Here is a 12,152-nt window from a genome sequence, read left to right as displayed (position 1 = left end):
TGCTTAAATGTTCTCTACAAATTTAATTGATAGAGCGATACTAGCTAGCAACGTAACCAGGCAGCTAGCTAGCTAGCTATGTTGCTAACTAGCTAGATAGACGTGGATGTATGTCCAGACTGACAGAACTTTTTTATTATAGGATTATTAATAAAATATTAAAACGTGTGAATGCATTAAAACTTTTTTTTATGTATACACATTTAAATCTAATTCCAGACTATGTAGGAACTCTGGGAATCCAAATTTAATGTCTAAAAGATTTTCCAGAAAAATACTGTAATAAGGATCATCAGACGATTATTATGGGTCATGTGGTGAAATATTTATTGATTCACAAAACACAACATCATGCAACAGGAAATCCATTCCCCCACTACCAATAAACTACCAAACAGCACCACCATGCATCAAAACTGCTGAACCATCAGTAACATCTGGCTTCTGGTTTCAATTTGAGAACACTTTTTATTCCATCAAGGAAAAACAGGAGAGAAATCACAAACACAACAGGAAACGATCACTGATATGAGGTCAGGAGTTCTGCTAACAGGGTTTCATTTGGATCAGCTACTCATTCCACAGATACCTGCACTAAAACATCACAACATCAATGATGAACATGACCCAAATTAGAGATGAGGGCCTCAGAGAACGCTCTCCCGCTCGTCTCCCAGGTTGATGGAGCACAGGTTCTGGTTCTGATGGACGGCTGTGGCGGCGGTGCTTCCTGGGTGGATGATGATGCTGGAATCCAGGAAGTTCTCCTGCCGCTGACGACTGTTGTTGGAGTTGGAGTTGGTGTCGTCTGTCGTTGAGTTGTTGTTGAGGGTGGTGTTGCTGGCGGTGCGGTTCAGGTTGCTGACCGAGTCGGCGGGCCAGCCTTCGTCCGGGCTGCTTGCCATCAGGCTGGCTTCAGACGGCGCGTCGGAGCAGATGGACATGCGGGCCACCGCCGCGTCCTGCAGCCGGCTGGGTAAGAGGCTCCTCTTCCTCACCAGGCCCTCCAGCTCCAGCTCGATGAGGCCGGGGTTCAGCGCTCCGCCAGCCTCCTCCAGGGGCGAACCCGGGGAGCTGTTGCTGGACCGCATCCCTGAATCCGAGTCCTTCAGGATGTCTGAGCGGAGGCCAGGCGATGGCGGACTGGCGCGGCCCTCCTTGTGGAGGAGCGGCGTGGTGTTGTCGGCTTCCTCGGGGCCGGAGTCGTCTTCGCTGGGGAGCTTGTGGTAGTACGACCCCGCTGCTTTCTTTGAAGCCGGGGTCCTGGAGGACAGGCTGTGGTTCTCATCCTCTTCGCTGATGGGGTCCAGGAGCGGCGCGTCGGCGCCTGAGGCGAAGTCTGTGATGTCGCTGCTCTTGGAGGCCCTCTTGAAGGGCTTGCGGCTGTCCGGGTCTGTTCCCTCCTTGGCCTGAGGGCGAGGAGAGGATGAAGGATTCGATAAGGAGAACTCTCATTCCACAGCTTGTCAGAGATAATTGCACAAGTAAACCAATGATTCAGCATTCAGGATGAAGGAATGAAATTTAAATTACTTGTATTAGTCAATTACACCAAAAACAAAATGAATACTGGGTGAGATATGCATGGTTTTATTTTTTATTTGTATCAATTCATCTTTTCCTTAGAAAATGTTTAGATTTTTTTGCCCCCAAATAGCAATAAAATGTCAAATTTAATGTATCTTATTAATCTATTAAGTTAGCTGCGCTAACCTTAAACCACCGTGAAGCATAAACATGAGTTTCACTAATGCTAAAACACAATACCAACATATTTTGCAGAAGCTAATGCTTAATCACTTTACTAACATAGTAATTTAGTAATTATGTTACTGCTAACGCTTAAGAATTATACTAATATTTTTGTTTTAGCAAACGTTAGTGCTAAAGCACTATACCAACATGGTATTCATTACAAGTTAATGCTAATTCGATACACCACAATAGTAATTAGTGTAAGCTAACACTAAAGCGCTGAACCAACAGGATATTTAGAAGTAGCTAATGGTAAATTGTTATACCTAGCATTAAAGTGTTATATTAACATGATATTTAGCTGAAGCTGTTGCTAAAGCACTATACCAACACTATGATAAGTGGAGGTCAAGGCTAAATGAAAAATGATCTCCTTTATTAGCAGAAGTTTGTCTGCTACTGAATTTTACACAGCAAACTAAACTCCCAAAGTTTTTATTTCTAGGCTGCATGCAAACATAAGCAGTGTTTTTGTTGTGCTAAGGATATTTTGTGGCTCTGGACATTATTTTAAGGTGGGAGAGGAAAAATGCCAAAAGTGTTTTATTTGTTTTGATTTGGAGAAATGCACGAAAATTTTGTTCAATAACAACAAATGTTGGGGCGTGCTGTGGTGGCGCAGGGGGTTAGCACGCCCCACGTTTGGAGGCCTTAGTCCTCGACGCGGACGTCGCGGGTTCGACTCCCGGTCCCGACGACCTTTGCTGCATGTCTTCCCCCCCCTCCTCACCCTCCTTCCTGTCTGCCTACTGTAGAAAAAATACGAGCCGCTAGCGCCGCAAAAACTCTTCGGAGAAAAAAATAAATAAATAAATAACAACAAATGTTCTGTCCTATTTACCAATTGGGTGACTTCTGAAGGTATCCGACTTAGAGTAAGATGGGGTGGAGGAGAAATGCATGCCACACTTTTCAGATTTTGGTTTGTAAATCAATATGAAAGTTAAAAATTATAGTTTTTCAATGTGTGCTGGAACAAACTGAGGCGGCTGACCCACCACTTTGTCCTCTGAGCAGGAGGTCTGGAGGAAGTGGTTCGGATGGGGCTGGACGGGCCGCTCCGCCCCGCTGCCGGTCATCTCCAGCTGGGCCATCTGGGCCACGTACTCCCTGTAGGCGTCCCGGTACTCCGCCTGCTGCTTGTCCGTCAGCTTGCAGATGTCATTGGAGGATTCCTGGGAGTTGAGGCTGGACATGCTGGAGGTGTGGGGATTCGTCGCCTGACAGCATGAAGGAAAAACTCCGGTTAGTGTGTTTGTAAAGGCGGCCATGTTTAGTTGAACTTTAACCCAACTCCAGTCCGTTTGCCCAGAAGGTCTGGTTCATTTGGGGAGAAGTGAATGCTAATCTAACTCTGGTCCTTCTACAAACCTCGGGCTTGGTTCGGTTTAAGTGAACTCTGGTCTGGTTTGAATGTATATATGAATACAAAGCGGACTGGAGACCGCTCCAAAAGCAGGAAGTGGACTACAGCAAAGGGCATTCTGGGTAAATACAACCAAAACAAATGAGACAGCCTAGCGCTAGCAGGAGAAATGATTTATGATCTTCGTTAAAATCTGACAGCTCTGTTTTTGTTTATATCTTGTGAAGAAGGAAGTTGCGCTCAGTCTTCAGAGGTTTTCATGTTTCCTTCAGTGGTTCTTGGTGCAGCGCCCCCACAGGCCAGGAGGGGAACAGGTTTTCCAATCAGTTTGGATCATCTGACTCATTTCAGTGGGAAAGCAAACTGCAAGAACTGAAAATGTAGAGAATGTTGCAGTTTTGGTCCCAATCGAACCGAGTCTACCGGACTGTCAGGAGGGAGAAAAACCCTGAGACTCCATTTAAAACATTTCACAAACCGAGACATTTAAACAGCAGCAGAGATGCTTGTTCTTAGACGTTTATTTTTGCAAACGGGGACTAGCGAGGATGAAAATAAACGGGGCCTCATGACACCTTCTGCTGCTGCGTATGTATTTTTAATTCTGTCAAATTCAACGTGACATTAGTTTCCGCCTGCTGCGATGAGTTTCTCGCTCTAAACCACACCGATGTGAAACCGCTAAGGTCACCTCAGGATGGCCTGCTGGGTGGACACGCAACATCTAACAACCCGAACTGCAGAAAGTTTAGCTGGAATTTCAGGTAAACTGCATTATTTTTATTTATTTATTTATAGTTGGATTTGACTAGCCCATTCTGACACATGCATATATTTTAATATAAACCAGTTGTTTCCAAACTTCTTGTCAAATGGAACAAAACAATATTATTTGGTTTCTCAACAATAAACTTAGCATGGAAAACTTTAAATGTCTGTCTTTCTCTTTTAATATTTAAATCCGTCTTTTATGGGTTTATTTCAGTTTTATACAATTTGTTTTACTGATTGTTACACTTTGAGATTTCTGTAAATACTAAGGTTGTTATAAATGAAATGTATTAAATCTGCAAATGTAGTAGTTATTAATTATTAATTAACTGCATCAGGGGTGTCCAAACATTTAGTCATGTGAGACAAAATTCAAGAAAAGTATTATTAGAAAATAAAATATAGCAAATAAAGTTGCATGATGTATAAATATATTTGTGTATTACTCATTTCAAATCCAGAACTTTTAAAATACTTTTTTTTTACATTTGCCATATTAAATAAAGACTTCTACTTTTCAAAATCTTTTAGGTTCGGCTGAACAAATTCATTCCAGAACAGGATTCGGGTCACTTTCATCTTTAACCAAGTTTGATAAATAAAATAAAAGCTGATTTTATTTGATTAAACGTGGGTCTACTGATTAAAAAAGTTTTAACTTTGTATCATTCTCTTGCGATTTTCCATTGCAAGAAAATTAAGTCAATGGTAATAATTTGACCTGGATTAAAAATATAAAGTTTAATAAACAAATCTGTATGATTTTTGAATTGCAAAAAAAAAAAAAAAAAAAAAAATCAGTTCAAGTGCCAAAAATGGCCCCCGAGCCGCAGGTTGGACACCGCTGATTCTCTGGTTCATTTGCTGCCACTGTCAGTTATTTGCCGTTTCTCAATTTTAGCGTTTTACTCTGCAGAGTAAAACATCAACCTGGAAAGAAAACTACAGGCAGAGGAATCTGTAAAACACAAAGCAGGACGGAATCGAACGTGCGACCGATTCATCTGGTTGCTGTCCACCGACCGTCCACTGCGGGTTGCTGCTGCGCCGCGGCGGCTCCTCCAGCCCGGCGCCGCTCAGCTCCTCGAAGCTCAGGTTGAGGCCGAATGCGCCGGCGCCGTCGCGCTGCGTCCCCGCCGGGCGCAGGCCCGACTCCCCGTGGAGAACGCTGCTGCCTTGCTCGCTGGCGGCACCAGACTCTTCCTGCAGCGCCGCCTGCGTCTCCGCATGCCTCTGCTCCATCACCTGCAGCAACGCATTTCAGCAAACAGGACGACACAGTGAGTTCCCGCTTTACGTTACGGCCAGGCGGTAAAGTCGTAAAACGGCAAATAAAATGATAAAACGATACAAGAATAAAGTTCTATTAACACCAGAAACCATTTGGTAAAAAAACTTACAGTTGAAATAAGACAAGAATCGTACGAATCAATAAATATGATTTCTATGGGTGTTATGAAAATAAGGTTAAAATAATAAAATAAAAAAGTCGTTCATTTGTGTGAACATAAAAAATGCGAGATAAAGTTGTGTCACAAAAAGTCTTAACATGAGGAAAAACGTTGTAATAACACGATCATAACGTCATTTTAGTAAAAAAAAAGTCGTGAGACAATGAAGTAATAATATTACAAGAATAAAGTTGGAATATTTGTAGAATAAAGAAGTAATTTTAACATCTTGAACTAGGCGGCCATCTCAGATGGAGTTTGGTCTGGACTTGGACTAGGCCACTCTAACACATCTCATTGTGTCTCTGGCTGCATTTCTCTAACGGGTTCTGGATTTATCTCCTTCCATCTTCTCTGTCCTTTCTAAACAAACATATCCCACAGCATGATGCTGCCACCACCATGATTCATTGAGTGGATAGCGTGTTCAGTGTCTCAGTCTTCAAACACACAGAATTTTACTTCTTTCTTGGTCTCATCTGTGCAGAAAACTTACTTTCAATCAAATTAACTGCAGGTTTTATAGTTAATTAGTCATATTTTAATTGAAAAAAGCCTTTTTGCTGCTAAATTATGAAATAGACATATGAGCTCAACAATAAATATTTGCAAGTGTTTAAAAAACTTTCTTGACTTTCAAATAATAAAAAGTATTAAGTTAACATTATTTAGCTTCATTTTTAGCATTCTTAACTACTACAGTCGCAGTTTGGAGTAATTTCTCTCACCATTCCTCTGAAAAGTTGCCAGTCTCCAAAGTTCATGTCCATCTCTCTCTTCAGCTCCTCCAGGTTGCAGTGAGTCAGAACTCGGCCGTTGATGTTGGCCTGAAACAGACTCAGTAGATTATTGCTGAACCTGATGGTTCAATTCCAGGCAGAGGAGTGCGGTTCTCCACCTTAGTGATGGTTGCTGCGTACTGCGGCAGCATGCTGGGATCCATCCCGTCGATCTGTCTGAGGCGTTCGCACACGCCGTCTGTCCCCAGCGAGCTGAGCGGCACCACCGGACACAGCTGCACAGCGGAAAGAAAAACCCGTCAGAGTTACAGAGAAAATCAACCAGAAACTGCTGACAGTGCAGAGCAAGGAGCTGTTGCTGCCAAAGAGACATGCAGGCAAAACTGCAAAAACCCTTCAAATGTGGATATTTCTAAAAATATTTTAGGATGACAGCCACCTTTCAAGATGGCCGCCGCTTTTGAGCATTTTAAACTGATTATTGTCATAAAATGTTCCCCATTTTCATGACTTGGATGAACTTTATCTTCTGTTTTTGACGATGGTCATCTGATTCATCCAACTTTAAAGTGATGATGTGCAGCAAATACCAAAACAGAGAGACAGTCGCCTTAATGATTAGCATTAGCTTCTGCTGATGTTTAAAATGTAATCAGCAACTTAGCATTAGCTTCTGATAATATTCTAATGTGTTTGGAAGTTTAGTGTTGGCTTTCAGGCATTTCTTTATGCGTTTAGCAGTTTAGCATTAGCTTCTGCCATCATATTTTTGTGTCCAGTGCTTTAACATTAATTTGCCCTCATTTGTTTTTTGTTCAGCGGTTTAGCAAAACGCTAGCTGTGGGCTAACGTTAGCGATCATTTTGGAAAACGAAAAAGAAAACAAAAGATCAAGAACATATATATGATGTTTATGATTCAAAAACTTGTAGGTTGTTATTTTAGACCAGTAATATTTATGTAATTGCTGATTTTAGTGCCAAACAAAATTTTCTGTGGCCGCCATTTTGAAAAAAAAAAAAAAATCAAAGAAAATTAGTAAATATGATTTGTATGGGTCATTTGATTTGACACCAAAAATGTTAATCTGTAATAAATATTGGCAAAATTAGTGCAAAAATGAATTTTCCTTGACCATCATGGCGGCCATCTTGAATTTCTGGGAGCTGCTGGAAATATTTGTGCCAATTTAGGTTCCTGTATCCACATGTGGAAGACATTTGCTGAAACTGCTGTGAGTCTAACAGAGCTGCTCTGATCCCTTTACCTCAGTGAATGAGCACAACAACACTAGCAGCGCACTGGGCGGCCATTTTTGTTGGCTGTAAGACACAAACACCCAAACTTCCTCCGTCCTGCTGGTGAGCAGCGGTACTGCCCCCTTCTTTCTCTCCGTTTATCCCCTCTTATCCTCTCTCCTTCTGGTTCCACCCAGCTATTAGCATCATCAAGACGGGGCTTTGACAAAATAACAATCATCCCAAACAAAACTGCACACACCAGTAAGAACGGGGCGTCTGACGCGCTGAGGATGGACGCTAGCAGAATGAAACTACAGCGGCGTGATTATGGGAAATATTCAAACTTTAATGCATTTTACCAAACAGAGTCATGCTAAATAGTCTACTTTGTACCAGCAGCTCATTCAAATTGGATGGAATCTATCCACTGATTCTCAATGTACTATTGGTCTGGACTTTGACTAGACCGTTCTAAACAAGAATCTGCATTAACGTCTAAAATGCAAATGTTTGCAGAACAGCTCAGTTTGGATGGACAGCGTCTGTGAGCATCAATTTTCAAAGAATCTCAGCTGGATTTAGGTCTGGACTTTGACTAGGCCGTTCTAACACAGAAATCTGCTTTGATCTAAGCCATCATCCGTATCTCTGGTTCTGTGTTTAGGGTCAAAGGTGAACCTAAAGGTGAAGAATGCTTTATCGATCCCAAAGAGAAACTAAATGTTTCTGTAACTTATCTTCTAAGTTCCTTCTGACTGTGAGCCGGGGCGATCTCCTGTAGCAGCCTGTATCACTGGAAATCTGAAGAGGCCTCTGACTGAAGACAATCTGTTTTTTTTATAGCAGTCTGATGAAGAGGATTCTTCATCCTCACGTTCCCTTGACTGAACAGCTGGACTGGATTATATTCAGGCGGATCAGAGTAAAACGGGTAGAGGAAAAATGTTTAATGGCACACGCTAGCATCTGGTCTGTTAGCTCTGATTGTTCTTTTTCTAGACTTTTGTTTACATTTTTGGACAATTATTCTCTTTGGTTCTGGATGATGGCAGCTGAAAAGGATTTTTCCACAGAGCAGCAAGTTCAAACCATCTCTTATCCCCTACTCTAACATCTTTCTAACCATACGGCCTGACAGAGATTTAAAGAGGAGCAGCAAAAGCAAAGGATCAGCATCTCAAAAGCTCAAGGAATCCCTGAACTTTGACCTCAAATCCCAGAGGAATTGAAACAGAGGCTTTATAGATGAAGAGCAGGAAGTCTAAACCATCTCTTATCCCCTACTCCAACATCTTTCTAAACATACGGCCTTAGAGGAGTGGCAAAAGCAAACAAAACAGATTAGCATTAGCGTCATCCGGAATAAGATACTGTGAAATACCATCTCCATTTCCCGGATATTGTTTTCTCATCATGCAGCCTTGAAACAGTTATACAGGAACAGTCTTCAGTCAGAGGCTTTTTCAGACTCGTTGTGAGACTGGCTGCTACTCTAGAACATCTAATTTCCCTTTGGGATAACTAAAATGTTTTGAATTTAACTGAATTTTGAATTTGAGCAGAAACTCACACCACACTATTTAGATTCCATGACATAAAATCCTAATAAAAACATTAAAGTTTGAATTTGCAATGTGAGAGAAGATGTGAATCTAGTTGCTGATGTTAGTGACTCTGATGTTGCGCTGCCGTCTCTTTGTGCAGCATGCTGGGTGGCAGCGTGTCGCCGTGTTAGTGGAACGATGGAGCGTCGACAGGTGGAGGGAAAGAAAAGAGGCCACGAAACCAAACATGTACCTGCTTCAATTTGCAAGGCAGCGACTTTAAATGCTTGATAAGGAGACAAGAAGAAGCAAACAGTCAAAAACCACAGATAAAACTCTGGGCGCTACACAGCCGAGACCCAACCTGCGAACAAAGATGGCAGACGTGAACACAGACAGAAAGAAACGGGCGGCGGCCTGGAGACGTAGAAACTGTTAGAGAATTATGAAACAACGAGCGCTAATCTCCGCCGACACCTTTTACTCAACAAAAAGCAGAAGTTTCAATTCAGGGAAGATTCAGACGGAGAACGTGACACAAAGTGAGTGTGTGCGTGGGTGGGGGTGTGTGTGTGCGTGTGTGGGGGTGTGTGTGTGCGTGCGTGTGATAAGAGTGTAATTACAGCTGGGCTGGGCAGAAGGATGGGGAAGAGGAAACAGAGCTCAGTGAGGGAGGAAGCGTCTTGGTATGGAGATAAGCTCCACCAGAGCTGGGCTCATTGTCAGCGTACAGTACCAGAGTGCGAGTGTGTGTGTGTGTGCGTGTGCGTGTGGGTGTGTGTGTGTGTGCGCGCCAGCCCCAACAGTTGCTCTGATGAGCGTCCCGGCAGCCGCAGGGAGCCGAACTCACACCGACACCGGCTCGGTAATTACGCTGCTCACAAACCCAGATTAGCAGGAAAACGCAGACGACTGCGGCGTAAACGTTAAGAGAAAATAAAAACAAAGCAGGAATCGCGGCGATCAGAGGAGAACGGGCTCATCTAGCTCTGCATCGCTCACTCGGCTGCCGGCTGGGCGCCGATAAGCAGACGTCTCCTGAGTTGTCTTATCATTAAATTGTTCTGTTCTGGAGAAGCAGAGCTTCAGCAACGAGGTCAGAGGTCAAATCAAGGCTGAAGTTAGACGGCATGCAGGCCGTCTTCATTTATCGCAGTAATTCATTTAAAATCGTGAAGCTCATGTTGCACCGATCCACTGAGGTTAAGAATCGGCCGATACGGATCCGATCCAGAAAAACAGCTACATGAAAACAGACCTGCTTACGGTGCAGCTCACCGTCACAACAAACATTTCAAATATTCAAAATAAAAACAACAGAAACAAGAAATAAAACGAATTATGAACAAACTTATCCTTCAAAAAAAGGAGCAAGACTGAAAACTTATCTTACAGTTTTTGGTAGAAAGTAAAAAACAATAAATTATGCAAATAAAAATTTAATTTGTTTTAATTTATTATTGGTTTATTGATTACTGTGACAGGTCTAAGGATATTTAAATACACCAAAAGCTTCACAAGCGGATAATTCCAGGTTACTTTGACTAGACAGTCGTGAGCATTGTGCCGAACATGGATGCTAATGCTAATGCTAGCGAGGTTACCATGGCTGGGTCACATGGGCTGGAGGGGAGGCCCTCCCTGGCATCCTCTGCAATAACATCCTGACATGGAGACAGACACTGAAAGGTTAACGAAGCTCGCATCTGATTGGACGACAACAGCCTGGAAAACGTATTCACACCCTCTGACCTTTCAGATCCTGATTCGCTAAAAACAGAAACTGCAGAGAAATTTACTGAGATTTCATGTGACAGAAAGATTCTTAAAATAAACATCTGTGGTGTGCAGAATATGCCTTTTATCTGACTAATGGATTAATCACCAGAGTACTAAATTAATTGTCAGAATAATCTATTGTCTATGTTAATAGATTAATCGTCAGCTTAAACAATTCAAACAATTAATTGATTATTCTGACGATTAATCTTCAGAATGTAATGTTTAATTGATTAGTCGTCTAGTCAAACGATTAAACTAATTTTATAACTCAATCAATCAATTATTCTGGCAATTAATCGACAGAATAATTAATATGTTAATTGATTAATAAAATAATCGTTCGGTGCAGCCCTACAATAATCTCTGCTTGTTTATCACATTAAATCCCAATAAAAAACTGATGTTTGCAGTTGGAACAAATATAATAAAGTTCAGAGTGTGTGAATACATTTGGTCAGTGTGGAAGCTGCAGAAATGAAGACATTTTGAAATGAACAAGTGAAGAAAAGTAAAGCCAAAGCAAGTTAGATGAGGAAGAGGAAATGAACAAAATGAAACAGGAAGATGAGACAGGAGGAAGTGTTAAACAGGAAGTGAAGCGTCTGGTTTGTTCATGCAGCAGGTTGGACCCAAACACCAGATCAGGGAGAAACATCAGCGATGTGAGCAGAGATGAGGCGGTCCGGTGCTGTCCCTCGTTACTTACGAGTCCGGCGGCGTCCTGCGGCGGACTGGACGGTTTAGCGGAGGGACGTGAGGATGAGGGGGCAAGGTGAGCGTAAGGTCGCGGCAGGTGGTAGACATGATGGGGGAAATACGGCTACGATGGAGAGAGGACAACCAAACGCTGAAAATCATGCAAACATAAAACAACATGGGGAAATATCTGGGACATAACGGATTCATCCAAACCATCGGTGGCTCAAAGTGTGGCTCAGGGGCCATTTGTGACCCTTGAAAATTATTTTATTCGGCCTCTGAATGGTAAAAATTCAGGCAACGGATTTTTACTAATTTGTTGACCAGATTTGATCATTTATTTGATTCATGGGATTCACTTTGGCGAGCTCATGTTGTTGAAAATGTGCCAAATAAATAAAGTTTGACTTTGTGGGATTTTAAAAAATATTATTCCTGTTTTCTATGGATCATGGGAAACATTTTTATTAGTAATTGTCCTTATTTGTTGCTACGTGATGTTTTTAAGTTAATAGCTTCACAGGGGAATGATGAGAAACATAATTTTGATTCTTTGTATGTTTGATAAACTGATAATAAAGTAAACCTTGACTTTGGGCTCTGTTACAAATAAATAAATTAAAAGAAAAAACCTGGATGAATACTTTGCGATTCACCTTACATTTTAAGATTCAGGGAAAGACGGTTTTTAAATGTGAATCTGCATCAAACTGCCTGAACTGGCAAACCAGTTTGTGACAGGGCCGGGCAGAACGCTTCTGAGGGCCGCATATGGCCCCCGCGCCACACTTTGGACACCGTTG

At 42.1% G+C, this 12,152-nt stretch overlaps 1 protein-coding gene across 1 annotated transcript in view; it reads right to left on the bottom strand.

The window, feature by feature from the left end:
• Positions 1-303: 303 nt before the first annotated feature.
• The window catches only part of kidins220a (kinase D-interacting substrate 220a), a 60,838-nt gene continuing 48,989 nt past the window's right edge, over positions 304-12,152 (bottom strand). Inside the window, 7 exon segments of the mRNA XM_032547111.1 lie at positions 304-1,409; positions 2,754-2,975; positions 4,916-5,137; positions 6,072-6,170; positions 6,242-6,358; positions 9,122-9,154; positions 11,357-11,470. Coding sequence (XP_032403002.1) covers positions 648-1,409; positions 2,754-2,975; positions 4,916-5,137; positions 6,072-6,170; positions 6,242-6,358; positions 9,122-9,154; positions 11,357-11,470 — 1,569 coding nt within the window. The 3' untranslated portion in view covers positions 304-647.

This window comes from Xiphophorus hellerii, chromosome 19 (assembly GCF_003331165.1).
Source record: "Xiphophorus hellerii strain 12219 chromosome 19, Xiphophorus_hellerii-4.1, whole genome shotgun sequence".
Taxonomy (NCBI): Eukaryota; Metazoa; Chordata; class Actinopteri; order Cyprinodontiformes; family Poeciliidae; genus Xiphophorus; species Xiphophorus hellerii.
Note: the sequence above shows the minus strand (reverse complement) of the source record. Positions and strands in the feature narration are given on the sequence as shown.